Source organism: Typha latifolia, chromosome 15, assembly GCF_019914945.1.
Source record: "Typha latifolia isolate L0001 chromosome 15, TyphaL0001v2, whole genome shotgun sequence".
Classification (NCBI taxonomy): Eukaryota; Viridiplantae; Streptophyta; class Magnoliopsida; order Poales; family Typhaceae; genus Typha; species Typha latifolia.
In genome coordinates this window covers 8552064-8574971 of record NC_133100.1, presented here as the reverse complement: position 1 = coordinate 8574971, position 22908 = coordinate 8552064, and the positions used below count along the sequence as shown (strand labels likewise).

Genomic DNA, 22908 nt, shown 5'->3' with positions numbered 1-22908 from the left:
AGGTCCGTCGTCTTGACAGGGGAATGGGGGAAAAAATATTTAAAAGAATAAGACATAACAAAATAAAGGGAAAGGTGAAGTCAAAGTGGGAGAGTGGTGGAAAAAAGTAGGGCTTCCGCGGAGGCGAGGGATAGAGAGAGAAAGGGAAGGGAAGGGAAGGCCCGAAACAAGGAAGGGATCAGCTACTGTGATCTGGAGGCGCGAGCTGCGAGATCTCGATCGAGGACGCGATTCTTTTCTTGGGGCCGCTTCGATTCGAGGGTTGGTGTTTTAAGTGCGCATCTCTTAAGCAAGTACGAAGTCTATTGCCGTTTTGTTTGAGAAGAGGAGGTTGGTGCTGGTCTATAGATCTATCCCGTTTTAGTTCCTTTTAGAGTTTCTTGGCCTTCCCATTTGCTAGTTTTTTCGGGTTATTCCGCCAAGCTCTGTAGTTGAGTCGCGGTAGATCTAGTTTTTCTTCTTTTTTTCTTTTTGGTTTTCCATTTGGTATTTTGGGGCAATTTCAATTTCCGTTTCTAAAGTTCCTTTCTTTGGGAAGAAATTAGGATATATCGTTTTCAGTGAGGAAGTTAGCAGTGGGAGATGGAATACAAGTAAACTAGCTGCAAATTTTTTGTGGAAATTGTCTCCATGGGTCCTGAAAGTTAATTTTAGGACATGCTGCATAGAACCAGTGGATGTTAGTACACCGATTGAATTCCTAGCAGTTATTGGTACTCAAAACTGAAACTTTTTATGTAGAAATGGAAGACCAAAAATGAGTCTTGATTTATGCATAGCTAATTCTTGTAATCAAGTATTGGAGAGTCTTTGATTTCGCGGACTCGGTCTTTTGTCTATTTCATGGTAGGATCCTCTTTTATTATTGTGCTTTCCTAGTTTCATGTGTGTTGTATCACATGCTCCGTAGGCATCCATCATGCATCCGTTGCATCATTGTAGTTACCTGTTGTTTTGGAGACACGAAAAGTTGTACAGTCTGCATGAATATTTCTGTTTGTAATATTAATTTTTAGTTTTCCAGAGAGCTCTTAGTGAGATTGCCATGTTTCTTGCAGGTTGTCTTGCTGAATTTAAAGATTGTCAGCCCCTGTTTCTTATGTAGTTGGCTGCCATTTATTGCCTTGAGGAGGAAATTATTCTTGCTTCCATTGCCTTGGAGTAGATGTCATTCCGTAGTATTGTACGTGATGTAAGGGATGGTTTTGGAAGCTTATCTAGGCGAGGTTTTGAGGTTAGGCTCCCAGGTCATCTCAGAGGAAAGTCTCAGAGTGCTGTGCATGAGGTGCACGATCCAGCTATTGTGGTCCAGAACAGCTGCTGGACAAATTTACCTCCTGAACTACTTCGTGATGTGATCAAAAGGTTGGAAGCAAGTGAGAGCACATGGCCTTCCCGCAAGCATGTAGTTGCTTGTGCAGCTGTTTGCCGGTCATGGAGGGAAATGTGTAAAGAGATCGTAAAAGCTCCAGAATTCACTGGGAAGATTACTTTTCCTGTGTCCTTGAAGCAGGTGAGAACTCATTCTACTTCTCTTTTTAAGAAACATTTACTCTGTTAGCACTATATTGTTAGATGTAGTGTAATTCAGAATGACAAAGTGATGTACATGCTGGAAACTTGGAAAAATATGTAACTTGATTAACTAATATGATCATGTATTGCTGTTTTCTGTTTCACAGCCTGGACCTCGAGATGGCACTATTCAGTGTTTCATTAAGAGAGATAAATCTACTCATACTTATCATCTCTTCCTGTGTCTTAGCACAGGTAAGTTTTTTTACACTTTGGAGTTCTTATAAGTCAACACAGTGTATTCTGTATCCAGCATAATCTCTTATCCATCTAATGTCAAACCAATAGTTAGATATTAGTCACTTTACAGTGTGAGTTATGGTGAACTGCCACATGTTTCGGGAATAACAGCATATTTGAAAGCGAAAGCTGGTCTCAAGTCACTTTCCTATGGAAAATAAGTTCATATCTTTCTTATTAATGTTTTAAAGGCGGCCACGGGTTGCAGGCAGCCACCTTGCTGCATAGCGCCAAGACGGTCTAGCAATTTTAATGGAAAAAAATTATATATGATGTATAATATATAAACTAAGATAACAAATATAAATTTTTTAATCGTGCAATTCACAATCATAACAACAAAAAATTATGATTTACATATATATATATATATACACACACGTATTTTAATAATGCATCTGAAAAAATAAATTGCTCAAAGGGCATATACATATTTTATTAATGCACATGATGGAACATGGTGGTTTTTTTTTTGGTTCTTTTTATAAAAGATGTGACCTTTGTGGTTACTGGGATAAGAGCCATGATAGAGTCTCTTGGTAGTTTGGGAATGATTGACTACATAACAACTACATATCAACCATTCATATCATTCTAGGAGTGCATCCATCCATTCGTTCTTACGCTAACCCACCTCTCCTATAACCTCTCATGGATTGTAAAGCACCCTAACCTACCATGTCTCAATCTCTTTCTTCAACTCCCCTAGTGCGCAACAACTTGGCCCTCCTCCTCAAGTCCTCCCTAACCTCTGCCTTATCCCGCATCTATATACTCGTCAGCTCCCAATCTAGCAACTCCCTCGTTGGCAGCGATGACTCCGGCACCATCATCGAGGCTGAATACAGCGACAACTCTGGTGTTGCAAGAGCAACCCCAGTGAGTACCTCTCCCTCTAGGTCACACGCTTCGCATGCAGTGACGTGGTGGTGGGCGTGTGCGCATCACACAAGGTCACCACGAGAGATCCATCTTTCTGCTCCTAGAGGAGTAGGCGGAGGGAACTATTCTGCCAAAGCGGACCACCCAACTCGCTAAGCACCTTAGTGTCCTGTGAAGGCTACCTTGTTGATCCAATCGCCAAACTAGTGCTGCCCTTTCCCTTTGTGGGGCCGCCACTGCTCCTTCCCACCATTGTGGTTGCCTTAGCTGCTTTCCGAAACACTGAAAATACTGTTCTGTTAAGTTGCTTGCCTCAATGCCTTGTGGCTTGACCAAGGCACCAACCCAGGGATTGACTCACTAATGTTGCGGTGTAATGGTTTTGTCTCGCCTAAGTTTCTAAATGAGTCCTTAAGGCACAATTGATCATCCTGCTCACAGACATGACATGAGCTATTTTCATGTTCCTTTGGAGGAATGTGCAAGACTGTTCCTTTGGAGGAATGTGCAAGACTACATCCATTTTTAACACTCCACTGTGACTTTTATGTTGGCTATATATCTTTAAGAGTCCTGTAGTATTCATTTCTATTTTCATCTGTTAAGAGTTCCTTATCATTTCTTTTTTGCTCATCTAATGAATACCTGTAGTCCTAGAATTAACAACTTGTTTCTTCGGTTGCCTATTGGAGATCCATTTTCCATACTAATGCTTCCAGTCATCACAAAATTGTTTATGTCGACTGAATTGTTTTTTGTGGGCCTATTTTTTTCTTACCCCTTGTCGCATGAGGCCTTTGCATGCGCTTATCTGAGCAATCAGAATGCTACCAGAAAATTGCTAACAGCAAATGTGTCTATATGTGTCTCTCTATATTTGTAGTCTATTTTAACTTATTATTTAAATTTATTGCAGCTGTGCTTGTTGAAAATGGGAAATTCCTCTTATCAGCTAAGAGGAGGCGCCGTACAACGTGTACAGAGTATATAATATCTATGGATGCAGACAATGTATCAAGATCAAGCAGCACATATATTGGAAAGTTGAAGTAAGGAGAACTTGACTTCAGAATACTTATCATCTTCTACTTTTGAATGATGATAAAGCTGAAAGCTTTATTTTGGGGTAACTAATGAACCCACACTTGTGCTTTTCAGGACCAATTTCCTTGGTACAAAATTCGTGATTTATGATACACAGCCCCCGTACAATGGAGCTAGCCATTCCCAAACTGGGAAAACAAGCCGAAGATTTTACTCCAAGAAAGTTTCGCCCAAAGTTCCTTCTGGCAACTACAGCATAGCTCAGGTATCATATGAGCTGAACGTCTTGGGAACTCGAGGCCCACGGCGGATGCACTGTGTCATGCACTCCATTCCTGCCTCGGCTCTTGATGCTGGTGGGACGGTCCCATGTCAGCCTGACAACCTACTTGCCCGCTCTCTGGATGACTCATTTGGCAGTGTCTCCTTCTCCAAATCATCCATCATGGACCGCTCCATGGATTTCAGCAGTGCCCGATTCTCTGACATAACTAGAGGAGCCAGAGTGGTGGATGATGAGGAGGATGAGGGCAAGGAGAGGCCTCTGATCCTTAAGAACAAGGCTCCAAGATGGCATGAGCAGCTGCAATGCTGGTGCCTCAACTTCCGAGGCCGGGTGACAGTTGCATCTGTCAAGAACTTTCAGCTCATTGCTGCTACACAGCCTGCTGCGGGAGCTCCAACGCCTTCGCAGCCAGCACTGCCGGAGCACGATAAGATCATTTTGCAATTTGGAAAGGTTGCAAAGGATATGTTCACCATGGATTACCGTTATCCGCTGTCAGCCTTCCAGGCTTTTGCCATCTGCTTGAGCAGCTTCGACACTAAGTTGGCCTGTGAATAGAACGGTTAGGAACCATGGAATCTGATTTAAGAACAATCACGCACTATTCTTCTTTCTTATTAATGTATCAGTAGTTAACTTGGGTTGCAGCAATTATCCATCCTAATCCTATGCTTATATTTTCAATTTTGCTGCCATCCTAATCCTATGCTTATATTTTCAATTTTGCTGCCATCCTATTTCTTCGTTTCTGTAATACCCGTTGCATGAAATGATCTTAGCCGTTTTTATTCGATGTTCTTTGTGCATTCTGTGGCTTTCTTTTCGATCTGTAATTTCTGATGGGTCCCCACTCCCCAATCTAATAAAGCTGGGTTGGAATCAATTTCAACTACCCTAGTGGTGCATTATTTATTGTATGGTGAGGCTCTGACGTAGAGACGGGCAGCCGTGTGTTTATTGGCAGGCTCGCATGGATGTTCTACTCCTGCACTGTTGGAAGTTGACGTGATCACATGGAATCTTTTGAACCAAATGCTGCTTGCTGCGTAGTTCCTGCCAGAAAAAGAACTCACAGGAATAGCTCAGCATGATCTCATGTTGGCTTCAGTAGCAGTTCTATTTTATTTATTATTATTGGCTTTTCTGTATTATGTGAAAATATTCCAAGCAATGATTAAAAGGACTAATCCCACGTTATATAAGACTTTGGAAGAATTCAAGCAGGTAACACGAATCTTAATGACAATTTTTTTTTTGTATAATTAGAATTGTTTAGTGCTTTGGATGGTTTAACCTAAAACTGGACAATTAGGAACGCTATGGACCGTGTCCACAAAGTAATAGGAAAGTCTAAAATTCAACCAAGTCCCCAAATGTTATAAAGGAATAGAAATGGTAACTTGTGCTTGAAGAAATAGGAAGAGTTTGAATACCATTATTCCTGTTAACTGTTTTATTACTCCAACTCCATATACCTACTCATATGTAGCCATAATTAAAAAAATTTATATAACTCTGAGAAGATAATTAATCTATGCCTTTGAGGACGTAAAACTTGGGGCATTAAAATAGAGGTATTCTCAAATTTGGCTTAGTATTCTGGCTCTATAATTATATTCAAGGATGGCCTGCAAGAGATGTCAATGTCTAATATATCTCAATCAATCAGAAAAGAAAAGGATAGGATTAATGCATATCCTATTCAGTCAAACAGAATTGGATTATTATTTTTTAATTGGATAAATAAATCTCTACTTTATTTTTCTCAGAGAAAAGTAGTCGTACGATATGAGATTTATTTATCCAATTTCAAGAATAACAATCCGATCCTGTTTGACTGAACATCATACGACTTATTCGAAGTACCAATGCAACAAGAGTTATGTCACATCCAATTCATTTGTTGACAACGAATTATTTCTAATCGTCAACTGTACAATAGGAGTACTTCGTCCGAGACCCTTCAAAAACTTAAACCATTTTGTTTCCTGCAAATGGGAAATTAACAACAACAAAAAAAATAAAAAATAAAGGGGTTTTTTTTCTGGGGAGCACTAATGGTCCAAATTTGACGGAAGACCTTCTCAAGCAACAACCTTTCAATTAACCACCGGGGTTAAATAATGGTTAACATGTCAACTCCACGGGTTTACAATTTTCCCGGCGAATTTCTAATCTAATACTAGGTGCTGACGTGGAGGTTTCTGCGACTCGTACACATGTGGGCCCATCTTATCTATCTTTCTCCTTGTTTTAAGGGTGGGCCTATCGATCGCTGTCTACCCTCGGTAAGTTACACCCGCACCTTATCCTGTACCCACTCGGTGGTCCCGACTCCGGAGTTCGCATACAGTGAACACGGTATGGCTGACCGATTCCGTTCTTAGTACCCGTGTCCCTTTTTCCCAAAATGCCCCGCCCATCAAGGTACTAGGGGACGACAATGGATCCGATAGACCACTTCCGACCCGATTCGCTACTGTGTTCTAAGGATATATTAATGTAAAAAGAAAATTAGACTGGACTCCTATTATTATCTATTTTTGTTAATATATTAAACCGCTCATTTATCTAGATCCTTCTAAATGTTTCGTTTCGTTAATTGTTTGTTTAATTTTTTTTAAAATATTATGTGGCTGATTTTAGAAGCTCCAAAAATTGCTTAGATAAGAAAAAGAGAACTTAAAACTTAGATAAGAAAGTCAATGTAAGAAAATGAAGTGTCCGTATAAATATAGATGATAAATTAGGAGGTCTATGTGTAATTAGTTGTAATTAATATTTATCTACCATTCTTATTCGGATTAGTTTTCATATCTATATTAATATTCTATATTTGTATATATTAGTTATACTTCTTGTGTGCATATAAATTTCATAAATCAAACTTGAATTTATCTATGGATAATTTCACTTAGATCCTTAAACTATTATTATTTTCAGCATACACTCTCTAAATCTTTTTTATACAAATAATAAAAAAGGTTTAAAAATATATGTGTAAAATAATTATAGTTTAGAGAGGTCTAAGTGAAATTATCTCTTTATCTATTCATATGACAAATAAATATAATTGCAGTAGTCATATGGAGTTAGTTATAGCAAAAAGCTCTAGGGTTTCGGCTTCTCCCCTCTTAAGTCAAGGTTTTTCTCACCACCACCGTTAGTGGCTCTGCCTCTTCTTCCTCTTCTAGCCAGAGATATTTTTGCTCTTCTAAGAGGTTTCTTCCCCTTTTTCTTTTATCTCATTCTCTTTTTATCCTTATCTCTCCCTTTTCGTATTATCTCTCTTCCTTCTTCATTGTCGTCCCCATCCCTTGTCCTCAATGTCAGATATGTTTCTCATCACCGTCTCCCCATCAATCTGAGCTTTACTATCACTTCTCCATCAGTTCCGAGCTTCATTGTTGCACCCTTGGACCTTCCTCCTCCAATCTCATCCTCAATATCCTATTGGATTTAGGCCTTGCTATTCCTCCCATGCCCTAGGCTTCCTCCTTTAAGCCTTACTGTAGCTCACATTCGAATTCATGCTTGGCCACAACCTCCCATCTCTCACCTTCCTATTTCAACCTTTCCCACGACTTACCTATACCTTCCTCTTTCACCCACGTCAAATCCTTGCCACTCCGCTATCGGATCCGACATTTGGCTTTTGCTACATACACAGATCTGCTTGCACCGCATCCATTTTGTTTATTTTTCGATATTTTTTTTCTTCTCCTTTTTGTTCTATATCTCTTGTAGATTGAGAATTATATTCTCTTGTCTTTTAGAGTTATACGGGACCATGTCTTCGAGATTGCAAAGGAACCACAGAACAATATTAGACACAAATTCTTATAAATACTCTAGATTGTACTTTGTGTTGCATTTGTTTTCCGCAGAGGGTTTGATATCTTATTTTCTTTTATGTTGTTCACTGTTGTAATAAGATACAAGAGCTTGTGTTAAAATGTGGTTGTCATATTTTTTCATTCATATTGTATATCATGGATTAATGAAACTATGGCTTCGGAATTCCTAAAAAAAATAAATAAATACTCTACGCACTATCGGATCCGGTTTGATCCAATTACTACAATACTACGGAAGCGAAGGTCGGGGCATTTCCGTCAAATCATCGACAATCATCCTGAAAAACATTCCTCGCGCGCACGTCGACGACCCGGACCAGGTCCTCCCCTCCCGGCGCAAGAAACGGGCGGGCCTACACGTGCGACTCCGTCCCTTCTCCCGCCTCGCGTCCCGATCGCGTCTCGCCCGCGTCCTGTGATCATGTCCCATTTAATCCCCGTTCCTATTTAACCCAATTTTATGTGATCCCTTTTCGAAGCTACCTACCTCTCCACCTCTAAATTATTTCACCATCGATTAATTACAATATTATTATTAGTCTCTTAATACTTCCCCTCCCCCTCCCCCTTCCCCCTCCCCCTCAGCCAATCGCATAAAAGCTCGAGCGTTGGGGTTTCGGTTCTGGAATGAGAATTTGGGGTTGGATTTGATTGGATTTGGTGGGGCGGATTTCGATAGGATGCCCGCGACGGACTACCAGGGGAGTTCGGTGCCGTTCGCGTCGCTGGGCCGTTCGATCCTAAGCATCCGGCGAGATCAGGTCCACACGATGGACGGCGGACACCACGACCCGACCCAAGAGCTCGATGCCTTCCAGCGCCACGTGGCAGAACTCTTCCATGACCTCAACGCCGCCGCCGGCGGTTCCGGCGGAGACGAGGTGATCCTCTCCCTCCCTTGGATCCGGAAGCTCCTCGACACCTTTATCGTCTGCCAGGAGGAGTTCCGCGTCATCCTCTTCAACCACCGCGCGGCGGTGACGCGGCCGCCGCTCGATCGCATGATCTCCGACTTCTTCGAGCGCGGCGTCAAGGCGCTCGACGTCTGCAACGCGATCCGCGACGGGATCGACCAGATACGATCGTGGCAGAAACTTCTGGAGATCGTCCTCGTCGCCCTCGGCGGCGGCGGCGGCGGTGAGGAAGGCAAGGCCCGCAGCGAGGGCCAATTCCGCCGCGCCAAGAAGGCGCTCACCGATCTGACCATCCTAATGCTCGACGAGAAGGATGCCGCCTCCGTGCTCTCCCACCGCAACCGGTCATTCGGCCGCACCAGCCGCGACAACCACCACTCGTCGAGGAGCGGCAGCGGCCCAGGCGGCCACTTCCGCTCCCTCTCTTGGAGCGTCTCCCGCACGTGGTCGGCGGCGCGGCAGTTACAAGCCATCGGCAACAACCTCACCGCGCCACGTGGCCACGAGATCGTCGCCACCGCCGGCCTCGCGGTGCCGGTGTACACCATGAGCTCGGTGCTCCTCTTCGTCATGTGGGCGCTCGTCGCCGCTATCCCCTGCCAGGACCGCGGCCTCCAGATGCATTTCTCCGTCCCCCGCAGCTTCCAGTGGGCCGCGCCGATCCTCTCGCTGCACGAGAAGATCGTGGAGGAATCGAAGCGGAAGGATCGAAGGAACGCGAATGGCCTGCTCAGGGAGATCAGGAAGGTGGAGAAGTCCGTACATCAATTGTCGGAGCTCACTGATACGATTCAATTCCCGGTGTCGGAGGACAAGGAGGTGGAGGTCAAGCAAGGGGCGGAGGAATTGGCCAAGCTGTGCGAGGCGATGAAGGAAGGGCTCGAACCGCTCGAGCGGCAAGTCAGGGAGGTCTTCCATCGGATCGTGCGAAGCCGCACCGAGGGGCTCGATTCGTTGTCGCACAGTCTCGAGTGAGATGATCTATGGAATAGAAGTGAATTGCAACTCGGTGATAAAGAGAAGTGCTTGTTGTTTCGTTTTGGTTTTTGGGAGGAATGAAGTGTCTGAAGGGCCCGACCAAGCTTTCTCCATCTACCAATAAGTTGAAGCAGGTAGTGTAATTGTATTTACTGTAATACTGTAAAAATAGAAGGATTGGATCGAATTATCTGTTTTCGATGTTGCCTTCTCTCTGTTTTTGTTGCATTTTTCTGTATCAATTTCTTTTTAGCTAAGAGCTTCCGATCTTCCAGCTGATGCTACGCTTTTTTTTCCCCCAGTTTCTGGTGTTTTTTACAATAAACTCTTATGGATGATCAAATGCATTGCTCGAAAGACGGTTAGAATTTTAGCTGGTACATTTGGTCCTTTCTAGAGTGTGAATTCTGTTCTAGTCTTTCTTCCATGTACCTTTTGGGATAAATATTGCACTTCAAATGTTTACCAGGCTATGTTATTGTTCATTTAAGCTAATTATGTCTCTTATCTTCCGGCTCGTGTTATTCTGGATTTGCGGAGGAAGTACATTATATCGGAAATTGTGAATTGACTCTAGTGTTGTGAGAGAAGTTGCTAATCTATCCTAGATATCAAATGGTAGGGAAGAATGATAGGATAGATGGTCTAGCTATTTCTTGGCAGATGTGGTGCTTGTAATCTATTTTCTTAGAGCGACTAAGAGGAAGATTGATCTTCATCATGTACATGATAGGGATTCTGACACCCTCCTGATTCGGTGTTGGAACCAATACATCGATAAGCTTCTTTTTTCTTTTCCTGTTCCAAATGCAAAAAGGATAGAAATTCTGGATTCTCATTGATTTCGGATTTCCTTCTTTATCCAAAATGAAAAAACTTTCATAGGCACATAGCTTGAATGTTTGATAATTTAGTTTCAGTTATGAGATTTTAATTTCCTACAGTTGATGGATTTCCTAAACGAAGCTCTTTGGGCTCCAAAAGACATACTGTACTTTAATGGTTGGAGTGAAAAGGTTTCATTGTGAATATTTTGTTTCAGAAGACGTTATGATCAAGTTAATTGTGTATTATAAGACATCATATGTAGAAAAACTTTTGGAGGTTCTCTAAATTTTGTGTTACAGGGGATAGTTATTGAGAAGAGTAGTTTTGTGATCCTTAAAAGTTATAGGTAATGTGGTGATTTTGTCCTTAGTTTATTCTTTCATTTGTGCAAACGAGCTTTTGTGTGTGCTCGTTGGTAAGATTATTGACGTTTGCTGCTGTTGATATCCCAGGCCCCTGTTTTCCTCTATATGAGAGTTGGCCTAGCAAAGGCAACCATCCTTTACTTCAGATTTTGGCGTTCACTATCAAAATCATTTGACCAATTAAGTTTAGCAGTGTGCCGGTTAAACCAGTGCAATTGAGGTTTGAATCTTAGTAAACCCATCCAACATGAGCCTTTTTAACCATTTGAGCACCGTCCCATTGGCTAAGTTTAGCATGTATTTGAATTCTTAAATTATTTGTAGAGTGTTGATTGTGTTTATTTTATAACTGCTGGCATTACTTCTCTAAATTATTCATGATAATTTCAGTAGTATAATCAAGGTGAAGACAGGAAGTCAGCTCTCAAACAAGAAATTCAGTTTTGGTGTAACATTGAAATTGAGAAATGAAATGATGGTGATCGATAAGAGCTTATTTGTGCGACTTGATGATTTCTATTCCAAAGTAGCACACGTCTTCAGGAGTATCCTCGCCTAAATCTTTTACATTCTTTGGAGGAATCATTTTTTGCATGTTACTGTCAATTGCCTGGAAGTTTTATGTTCCACTAAAAATTGCCCTCGGTAAGATGTATCAGGACAGCTGATAGGTATCCTTGGTAAGGGAAAAAAGGAAGAATGGATTAATTGTGGTGGAAAATCCAACTTCTGTTTATATTCTCAAAGGCTAACCACGGCATTCCTTGAGTCAAAAATTTTGTCAGTATGAAGCAACATGAAAGTAGTCTATATATCATGAATTACAGTAGTTGATATATTGCATATGATGAAATGAAAATCATGGCACCGTTTATAACTCTACCCTTTGATTTTTCATAACTAGCTTCATCTGTGGTTGTGCATGCGAAGGAATAACTAGTGTCAGCACGAGTGCTTGAACCTTCAATTGATTGCGAAATGGTTATCGCGAAGCATAAACAATGTTTATTCCAGCATCAGATCATCAAGTAACCAAAAGTTACTAAATACATGATACACTGATCCAACCCTAGACCCAAAGTACCAATGTTCTGATGTAAGCACACTAATATAGAAGAAATAGACCAGAAGTACATAATTACATTTACAAATTGAAAGAAATAAATTTTAATACTATTATACACCTTTAATATAGTATCAGGCTCCATGGTCATCTTCTCCATGGGATTGTAAAAGAACTTTCTTACCCCTCTTTCTTGTTAAGTCAGAAGACTGTGCTAAGGTTAATGTAGGGAAGGAGTTATTGACAAAATGTGGAAGCTTCAACAAGTGAAGTGGAGCAGCCATCAGAGGAATAATTCTTGGAAGGACCACATGACAAATTTTGCATATAAGTCAGTTTCGAGAAACTCAATGTGTGCTGCTCGACCAATGATCGTATTAAAATTTCTTCCTTGGGGGGACATATCAAAGTTTACATCACAGCGCATAAATACTCGCCTTTCAGATGAGGGCGCTCGGATCTGATCCAAGCAATTGTTGAGCATCTCCAAGAATACCTGTGCCTTTTTCGAGTTGTCCCAGCAAGATGCCTGGCATAGTTCAATTCTGGCTGAATGATATGGAACATAACCATCCTGTAAAGGCAGTAATGATATGTAATTAAATATGTACAAAGTCTAATTTGTAAATGCCCAGTAATTAATTTTATGTATATATCTGGAAGGTGACCTTTTCATCTTTAAAACCTACTAGACTGATCATGATGAACATCCTGAAAAGGACTTTAAAACAAAGACATAGTCCAGAGACTCTAGACATGAAAATAGCGATGTAAAAATGAAAAGAGCTGAACATCCGGAAAAAGATTTTAAAACAAAGTCATATAGTCCAGAGACTCTAGACATGAAAATAGCGATGTAAAAATGAAAAGAGCTGAACATCTGGAAAAAGACTATAAAACAAAGTCATATAGTCCAGAGACTCTAGACATGAAAATAGCGACGTAAAAATGAAAAGAGCTGAACTATCTATTGGGCTAAAACAAATGACGATTCATACAGATGAAATTCATTAGACTAAATAGCAGTAACAGTAGTTTTGCAATTCTACTCAGGGGCTAAGGCTCTTAACACAAGGTTCTCAGGGCTTTAAACCTCATGACCACAGTCAATGCTCTCTACGCTCTCTGACCTCCAGCAATGAGTTTAGAATGGCACATAATGATTACTTAAATCATATGTGTGGTGTCCACACAACCTTTACTGTCAGATCCACAAGTGTGTTTGTCTGCTCAAGAAATCTGCTGGCAAGTTGCTGGCATAGTACATACCAAGTGCACTGCACCGCCAGACATGTAAACCCTTGTTTACAGGGAATAAACTACCATATTTAACACAGAGGCAACTGAGAGAATGGTATTGAATTAAGGAACAAAATGCAGACAATTCTTGAATGATATGTACCACAGCTTTTCAATATACCCATGAATATGGGTTTGCGGTGGCAGCCCATCTGGACTGCCTCTCCTATCCCATTCAAGTGTGCCTCTGGGGATATTTTCTCATTGCCCCCTATTATGTGGGATTTGTTTTCAATATAAATTACGATAAGTGAGAGATTTTCCAAAGGATAGTATGCAATCAAGTATTATGCCTCTGATAGAAAATACCAAAATATTATTTAAATTCCATGCAAGATAAACTTCACTTGCTTATAGACAATTTTTATGAAAACCAGTACCTGTGGTGACGATAATAGGATAATGTTCTTAAAATGCTCCAATGTCTTATGCTGAAAAAGGATAAGAAAACTAATCAATTTTTTTAATAATATAAAGAAAGAAATCAATAATATCATGTAGAATCAAGCAAAAAACGGCAAAATACACAAGCAGCAAAATACTGATGTCCAGAAGCAGTGGAATGATGATGAAAATGCAATTTCATACTAACAACAAAGAAGTAAAGGATTCAATCTATAACATCGCACGTGTCCTTGTTTATCAGTAAACAAAACTAGTTGGATGAAAATAAATAATTGTCCATAGATAGAAAAGTTGCAATATCTTTTTCATTAATTGATTTAATTCTTTTCCCATGAAGGCAAATAAAGGGAAATGCAAGCTTCAAGGGACAATGAATAGTCTTACATATTACCTTAAATAGTGGTAAGAAAGGGCAACACAAACAACCAGCTCATTAAGTTTCAAAACCAGTTTAGAAGATATCAAATATGATAGTGATCACCAAACAGAAATGGCTCAGGTGTACCTTTAGTATATTCTAAAACAAATTACAATTCTAAAAAAATAAAGCTGCTAATAAATAAAGGAACAAGGAACGTTCTGTAACTCAAGGACTGATGAATTTTATGTTATCGAAACTCACTATAACTAGAAGTGCATTTTTCCTACCTAAGCTAACACAGATTATGCCAGTTACACTTTCACTGCACAACTCTGATAAATTAGGTCATATTACCTTACAGAGCTTGTAAAAGAAAGTATTCTGGAGATCTGGATCATCAGTGATTGTGAGCTGATGAATGCATTGGGCTCCCTTTAGTTTTCTCAGGAGCCACAATCCAGAGTTGAATAAGGAGTTTGAGCTGTACCAATAACCCAAATGTGGTCCAGATATTGACATGTATGTGTAAAGGTGCTTCAAGAAAGGTGCCATCATACTCTCTGTTAATTGAAGAGCTATTAGCAATGAAATAAAATACAGTGATCCTAAATGATATCATGGAAAATGTGGACACAAACCTGTTAAAGCACTTCTTATAATGATATTTCCAATGGAATGCCCGACAAAACTAAGTTTTATATCTTTGCAGCCTCCATACTTTGAAAGCTTATCAATTTTCTTCCTAAGAAAAGTTATCACTTCTTCTGCCAACCTGCTACCCATTTCTCTGAAGTCTTCAGATGTTTTTTCTTCATTAGCCTGAGACATGAGACACTCGGCTCCAGGATCTAACAGAAGCCATTGATTCCGAACAAGGCGTAAATCCAGATGGTGCCCCTATTATTTTTTTGGTTGAAGAAAGAGTCAATTCGCTATATGGTGGAATATGAGAAATGGATAAATTACAGAAATATCAGGAAAAACACATTTAACAATTGAAAGTAGAACTAGGCAACTAACAAACAAATTTAAATGGAACACAAGCGTAAAAGTTACATACAATAAGCTAGAAAAGGGACATAGTATGGCATCATGGAAGTTCATGCAAATGCCTGGTACAATTCAAAATATTAAAAGTTAATGAATCCAGTGTAATGCTATTTGCTTCCAATTCACAGTGTTTCTCCGCATGATTAATATAATAAGGTGGTAGACAAGAACAAGGAATTATGCCAAAGAGAAAAAAATATGGAAAACAACTCCATAATCTAAGGCAGACATATATTGTGCAGCAGAATACCACAACCATTACAAGTTCAAAATTTACTGCCATTTAAATACTACTTACCTGAAATCCGTGCACAAAGACAACAACTTTCAGTATACGACTATTTCTTTTGCCAATTCCAAGTCTGGGCACTCCAGGTCCTTTAGGTAGAACAATGGTAGCACTCTTCTCCAACGGTTTCAATGATGAGTTGTCGCCAGATCCATGATGTGGAACATTCATGACATGCTGTTCAATAAGAACCACTGGAACACGCGAAGGATCACCAAACATATGCATATCTTGAATGGACAGGCTATTAATCTGCAACACTTTCACATCCTTTAAAATCTACAACTAAAACTTTGCAGCTACTAAAGTATTTTCAAACAAACATGTCTAACCTTCATTTGTGCAATGCTTTTCCTATGGAGTACAGCACGTGATGTTGCATTTTGTGCTGGCTGCACATGAAAAACTAAATTGCTCAGTAGCCACTCCTTAACAAGTCAATAGCCAGAAATATCTACTAATACAAGAATTTGGAAGTAGTACTAAAACATAACATTAATAAGAAGTTATTGGCTTTTGAGATATGAATATATAATTACATCATCAGTGAACTTCCGTGGGGCTACAACTTTTCCAAGTGAGTTAGGATGGGAAGAATCAACAGCCCAGCTTCTCAAGTAGCGGTGAGGAATATCAATTCTTGAATGAACAGTCCAAATTGACCATTCTGCCTTGCGATCAGAAGCCCAAACATCATGTAGATGTTCCATTATCTTGATTCGATTAGCCCTGTAGTGGAACAAAGTAACCTGGTTTACAAGAATTCATTGAAAAATTACAGCAACTAAGACCTGCCAAAGGAATCTACTCATAATCAGCACATAGCATCAAATATTCCACGCAAAGTTCAAGCATATTTAGCTAAATTGAAGCACATTTCACAGGAGAAATAGCTTAGTGCATAAAGTTAGGTCAATCTTATATTGCAACCCTTAGAAGATTATTATCACTAGTTTAAAAAATAGAGCAATAAATTCTTAGATTTTGACATGGCAAATTTTGCATATTAGATTTGAAGATAATAAGGCCATAAGATATAGAGCTCAATATGAATAGTTGGCTTAACAATGCCTAGGAGATGAAGAGAAATACTCAGATCAGAAAAAAAAAAGATCCTCTGATAGAACTTTCCAACATTCTCCCTCCTATAGATTAATTCTGCATCTGGAGGAACTACAAGAGTGACTCTAAACACTTACACAAGTATAAACTACAACAAAGAAGGTAGCATATCTAACCATCATCAGCTGGGCTTATAACTTTCATGGCAAACCAGTCATCTAGTGTCACTTTGGCTTTGGCCCCCAAATTTCTGGGGAGTTGATGACAGGCAGAAAGCCGGGTGTAAGGAACTGCCTAATCTTCCCGGAACTTCTTTCTTTGAGCTGTTCTTTAGCCAATACATATTGCTAACAAAAGTTAGCTGATTACGTTCATTATGGTGATCGCAAGACACCTGGTAACCAATTGGAATTCTTCCACTAAAGTAGCATTTTAAAACTAAATTTTAGGATTACATAATACAGGCCTCTTCCAAGCTGACTGTGCATATGTGTGAAAACAATTACATACAGTAATGTTAGGTAGCAGCGCATTGACCGTATAATTCGTATTCCACATATGTAACACTGGATTTTTCGACTGTAGTAACTGATGAATGATATGCTTGGGGAATCCCAACCAGAAATTATTCAGCTAAATAAGTTCTTGAAATGAGAAAAAGAAATTGAGAGGGAGAATGGAAGAGTTCATCACCTATGGAACTTCAAAAATTCATTCCATATAAATGAAAGTTGACTGCCCACAGTAAGAAAGACATCCAACAGTTCTTCCTTGGAAAGTGTAAAGAGCACTATATCATTTCCAAAATCAGCCATCCAGTCAGATTTCTGCATAAGAATAAATCAAATTAGCACTTCAGTAAGAGTGCTATAACCATTAAGTACACAGAGGAAGACAACCACTACCAGGCTAGGAGAAAATGGAGTTTAATTGTACCAAAACAGTATGATACCTCAAGAACATTTTGTGATATGCCAGCCAATCGTCCAACTCCCATAGTCTTCCCAGAACTTCCCATATTAGAATTAGGCAGACCAACTTTCATAGAAGAATCAATTAATTCAAATCTACCCAGATTTAAGTCAACACTATGTAGATCATCAATAGTTTGACCAACTGCTTTGCTTATCTTCTGAAGTTCTTCAAGAAGTACTATGCGAGACGCTAACAATGACTTGACAAGCTCAATTGCTTTTGAGCCCAACCCTTGACCCAATATCTGCATAGAAAATGTCAAAGTAGCTAATTTTGTGGGTCAACTAAAAAAGTGCACTCATTACCTTGATAAGTCTAGGACTCAGTTCCACCTTCAGCTCACTACAAATAGCATATATAGCTCAAAGTACTAAGGCATCATCAACTCTCAATTATCATTTAAGAGAATCATCGGTAACTCCTCTAATGTCACTAGCATAAGATATTAATGTACATCGTGATAAAACTTTATGCATCATTTCCCAGAAGGCTGCTACATTTATGGCAGATAGTCTTCACTTATCAAAATAATGAAATATTGGATACTGTCTCATATCAATATCACAATACACTATTCAAAGCAAAATCATTCGTGTTAAAACTACAATTCTTATGAACCAAGAGTACTAGTCCTGAAGCATCCAAAATTATCTTTCCACTGCATGTGAAGGGTAGGGGTGGTAATAGTGTAATAATGACTTAATCAGGATGTTAAGTAACCACCGAGCTAGTGGACAATTATTCAGACAATAATTACTGATCATCCCAATCAAACTGTTTCCCTTTCAAATACTCCCCTAATAAATTTGTAAACTCTAGAAACAGATGCAAGAAAAAAGGGAAGCATACACATACTTGATTGGGTCTTTTGAAAGGTTCCTCAGTATTCTTTTCCATCATGTTAGAAGCACTGGAATGTCAAATTTCATATTAATTTCGGATAACGCATCTGAGATCAAGTAAGTAAAATATCTTTAAGAAATTTTCACAAACCTGAATACCTTCAATGAAGATGTAGCTGTACCAGCTTTCAGAAAACCAATGTGTATTGTCAGATCCACAAGCACTGCATGGGAAGCATCAAAATGGACGGGACAATATGAATGCAAACCAAGCAGTGCTTTATAAGGAACTCTGAATTCATGGACGGCAGCCGGAAATGCATCAAAAGAAGGCTCCATTTCATCTCTATGACAAAAAGGAACAAATATTTAGATTTGGTTGCACAAAGAGATTGCCTCATGCTGCAAATGTTAATGTTCATTCAGAGAATATTTAGAGAAACTTAGTGTTGGCCAAGAATTTAGATAGCATATGATAAGTTTGTCTGCTCACCCATTTTCCAATATCGGAGCGTACAAAAGCTCAAACTTCAGTATTACTGCAGAAGTTGACAGACCCTAGTATAAAGAAAATGTGAGTGTGTAGCAGGAAAATTGAATTCAGCGTATCAGGAGAATAATAAAAACTCAGGCCAACCTCATCTTGTCCTATAAAGAAGTTGAAAGAGACCATAACAGAAGGAAAAACATCTTGTCTAGCATATTTGATTCGAAAAGGTTGGGTGTAAAAGCTGTGGTCAGTATCATCTATCCTCCAAACACCCAATGTACCAGCCGAGGAATCAGGAGCTGCACAATCCACCTAGCATGTCATTAACTATTAGCTGAAGATCAGAATGTGAGGAAAAGTAAAATATAAAATCAGTTCAAGAAGATAGTATCAGATAGCTATTGTTCCAAGCTACCATTTGCATCATTAAAAACCATAAAATTGGTCAAAGATAATGCAAAATTGTCTCTCGACATAAAATTTTCATTTAGGAACATTGAAATGGGCTTCAGTGTTTCTCCAAAGAAAGACTCGTTTAATACATTCTAGCCATTTTTTTCCTTATGACCCTTCTATTTTATCCTCCTTAATTAAAAAACAATCCAACTCCCCCCTCCAAGATTCCAGATTCACTAATTACTTCCGTCTTTCCTTGTTCCTTTTAGTAACCAAAAGATAATATGACAACCATTTTGGTCATAACACTTCAAAACAAATAATTCCTCAGTCATCATCATGTCACTTTCCATGCTCTCCTATTTTACTTTGTCTTTGTATCACTTCAATTTATACAACTTAGTCAAATACAGCTACTTTTTGAAGGAAAAAAAAGATATCAGAAACAAAAATTATTTAATACATTCTTCTTCTTCTTCTTCTTTTACTGTAAAATTATTTAATACATTCAAAAAGACAAAATCACCTTCGTACTGCACGACTCTTGAGGGAGTACCACACGATTCTCGGCTACTATCTTCCCATCTCACATTTATTTTAAGTTGATACCACCTGCAACCCAACCACAATCATTTCAACTAACTACATCAAAAACACGAATTTTTTTTTTTAAAAAAAATCGATCATTACCCTTGTTGGAAGAGATCAAGATTGTGGAACCGGTGGATATAAATGGCGATCTCGTGGGCGGTCTCGAACATATCTGGCGATTTGAATAGCGCGCGTCCCGAACTGTGAAGCCTCTTCGATGACGATTTCGTTGTCTTCGGGCCAACGAGCCATCTTATTCTCCGAAACATAGATGATTAGCAAGCCAGATCCACCTCGGGATTCGCATCCCTGCTCCAGAGCGAAGCCTAATTTCCCTCAAATCTCTTGCTCATCGATCCAGGCAAGAGAGAGGCGCAGGAATCGACCAAATTCTTCCGAAGAATCACTGGGTCCAATCGGGAATTCTAGGGTTTCGCTCTAAGCTTATGCGTCTTTTATGAAAAAAGCTAGTGATTTGGACGTGATCAAAAGGAAGAGAGAGGTGTTATCGCCGTGAGAGAAAGGTCATCTCCAACGCAAAATCCAGGGAAGCAATCACGTGTTTATTGTTCATTTCATCGTGATGTTAAAAAGACTTCCTTACATTAGACTTGTTTCAAGATGGTAATCGTTAGATTCTACATTGGCTTAGAACTTAAAAGCTGCGTTATTGGAGCACGCCTTATTTATCTATCAAAATTTAATTCCTCCACATTTTCTTTTCTTAAATTAAATTTAATTCCTCTGACACATTGCGGAGAGTTATTTGCACACAAAAAGAAAATTAGGTTTTGATGATAACAAAATTAGAATATTAAAATTGAGTATTTACACACATTTCTATAATCGAGTATATTGCGTACAAAAAATATACCGTGATTGTGCGTTAGACCCTAACTTTATTAGGGTTTAAGGCAAGATGTTTTTTTCTCCTTTATATATAGAGAACTCTTCCTGATTACCATCGTCACCTTCTCACCTCCGTCGCCCGCTCCTTAGCGGTAGCTGCTTACATCCCTTTCCACCCTGATTGCTCACCTCCACTATCGCTTATCACAATTTTTTCCTCCCCACCTTCCACCTCTCTTTATTTTGGTATTTTAATTTTCTAATTTTCTTCTTATTAGATATAGATTGTTTGCCGCTTCTCTCCTTGCCTCCTTCCGCCGCCGCCGACGCCGACGCCATTGTCTGCATGACCCCACCCCTCTACTGCCATCTTCTTGTTGTTTGCAAGTGCTTCCTCTTCACCATTGTATCTGCAACATTCATGGGTGAGGATCTTTTGTTTTCTTGTCTGCTGTCTGAATTTTTATGTGTTGGATCATTTCTTAATCTTTCTACATCACAGAACTACATATCTATAACTATTGAATCATGAGTCATGACGGTACCGCAGGCTGATGTTAGATCATTTGCGGATATATCTCTACTAGATTATTCGTTTTGTCATATTTTCTTAGTGCCCTTAAGCTTAATATATTGTTTTTCACTATTGTGATATTTACTATTACAATCAAGTGAATGATTTGTATCAAATGCCACCACTCTATCATCTTTTTTCTGCTGTGCATCAGCTTTTGCTTAAAGATCGAATAAAACCTTTGTCTACGGGTAGAGCAAATTCATCTAACCATCATTTAGATTTGAACTCATCAGTATGATACAAATATCTATTAAAAATACTTTTTATGATACTAAATTCATTTTGCACTCACAAGCCACATGTCATAACCAAACCCAGACACTATAATAAGAAATATGGATAATTACATCTAGAGTCAGACTCCTCAATTAATGCCATTTTCGCATAGATCTTAGTTTTATTCGTTAAAATTGACCTCCTTAACTATAATTTTTTTTTAAAAGTCTCTTTCGATAATTATCCATTAAATCTTTTTATCAATATTAAACCCTGTTATGACTTTTTTATATTTGTTGTAGAATAAAAAAGAGAAAAACATTAAGACTAAAATGATTATTTGATATTTTTTTTGTTAATACAAAGAGGAGGTTTTTCATAGTTTACAGGGAATGTATACTAAAAAAATAACGAGAAAGTGCATGGATATTCATAGAGTTTTAATATAATTATTTTTTTTGAGAAAATTCAAGTCCTATGACTATGATCACAGATTTTCGGCGATAGCTTCTCCGGTATAGACTATTGGCGCTCAAATTTATGTGTAAGGATGACAAATTTTGACCCAACTCAATAATTTGATGCTTAATTAAATATTAGTGTAGTCTAATCGTGTTTGGATTGTAAACGGGTCAACTCTCCTAACTTGATAAATGATCGGATCAAGTTTGAGTTTATAGTATTTAAACAGTTTTGATATGTTTATATATACGAGTCAAATCAATACTATATAACTACCAAGTTTCTAAGTTCTAACCTTAACTCTCACACCCTCACTCTCATAGTCTCACACGAGCAAACTCCTATCCTCCTACCTCTTTGAAATCTCAAAAGTTAAAATCTCCATCAAAGTTGGTTACCATAATTCATCATTCCAATCTCCTCTCTTTGCCACTTTTTCCTCCGTCATCGCAGATACATGAGAGGTAACTGCCTTCCTCATCCCCTTCTCTCCTCAAATCTTCGACGAATTCCTATCTACCTACACCCGGTCGCTCTCACTCGATCTACCTCTCCGACCCTCTTCAAAAACCCAAAGCCCTCACCCCTTTCCACCAAAGCTGCATATACTTGCCGCCCTTATCTCCTCCCTCCCTAACGATATCCTCCTACCTTCCCCCTCCCCTCCTCTCCTCGGATCTCCGACGAATCCCCATCCTTCTCTCATGCTCGTGTTGTTGCCATCAATCATTTGATCTACCTCATCAACCTCGGCGCCACCATCGACCTGCCATTACGATAGTCAACAAGATCTACATCGCTAACGAGTGGCAACTCTACTCACACCTCCACTATCGAGGATGATGAGGGGAAGTTTTTATAAGTTGAAACTCAAATTTCTTAATGTTGGATGTCGTTCTATAGATTTAAGTTAGAATTGAATGTATGGTTACTATTAATTGTGTTATTTTATCAAATGGGATATACTAATCATATTGTGTTACTTGTTTAGTAAACATATCGTATTCATGTC

The 22908-nt window shown here is 39.1% G+C and overlaps 3 protein-coding genes across 5 annotated transcripts; 2 read left to right on the top strand and 1 right to left on the bottom strand.

The window, feature by feature from the left end:
* The first annotated feature begins 17 nt into the window (after window positions 1-17).
* Window positions 18-4820, top strand: LOC140801630 (tubby-like F-box protein 14). 2 transcript variants are annotated; one of them, XM_073156833.1, is made up of 5 exons: window positions 18-330; window positions 1059-1513; window positions 1683-1770; window positions 3614-3746; window positions 3856-4820. In XM_073156833.1, the coding sequence occupies exons 2-5, from the start codon at window positions 1166-1168 to the stop codon at window positions 4583-4585; spliced, it is 1299 nt and encodes a 432-aa protein (XP_073012934.1). In that variant the 5' UTR covers window positions 18-330; window positions 1059-1165; the 3' UTR covers window positions 4586-4820. The 2 variants fall into 2 exon arrangements, with proteins under 2 accessions (XP_073012934.1, XP_073012935.1); XM_073156834.1 differs by having other exon boundaries at window positions 42-261.
* A 3324-nt stretch (window positions 4821-8144) lies between these two features.
* LOC140801885 (protein BYPASS1-LIKE) lies at window positions 8145-10156 on the top strand. The gene has a single exon (XM_073157243.1). It carries the CDS (start codon window positions 8565-8567, stop codon window positions 9771-9773), a length of 1209 nt encoding a protein of 402 aa, XP_073013344.1. The 5' UTR covers window positions 8145-8564; the 3' UTR covers window positions 9774-10156.
* A 1795-nt stretch (window positions 10157-11951) lies between these two features.
* On the bottom strand, window positions 11952-20442 carry LOC140802355 (uncharacterized). 2 transcript variants are annotated; one of them, XM_073157859.1, is made up of 15 exons: window positions 19892-20442; window positions 19728-19813; window positions 18953-19104; window positions 18809-18873; window positions 18467-18661; window positions 18329-18383; window positions 17451-17717; window positions 17192-17325; window positions 15976-16165; window positions 15769-15828; window positions 15446-15688; window positions 14736-14994; window positions 14452-14657; window positions 13712-13762; window positions 11952-12606 (listed from the first exon to the last, which is right to left on the bottom strand). In XM_073157859.1, exons 1-15 carry the CDS (start codon window positions 20059-20061, stop codon window positions 12316-12318), a joined length of 2424 nt encoding a protein of 807 aa, XP_073013960.1. In that variant the 5' UTR covers window positions 20062-20442; the 3' UTR covers window positions 11952-12315. The 2 variants fall into 2 exon arrangements, with proteins under 2 accessions (XP_073013960.1, XP_073013961.1); XM_073157860.1 differs by having other exon boundaries at window positions 18953-19117; window positions 19892-19945.
* Window positions 20443-22908: the final 2466 nt, after the last annotated feature.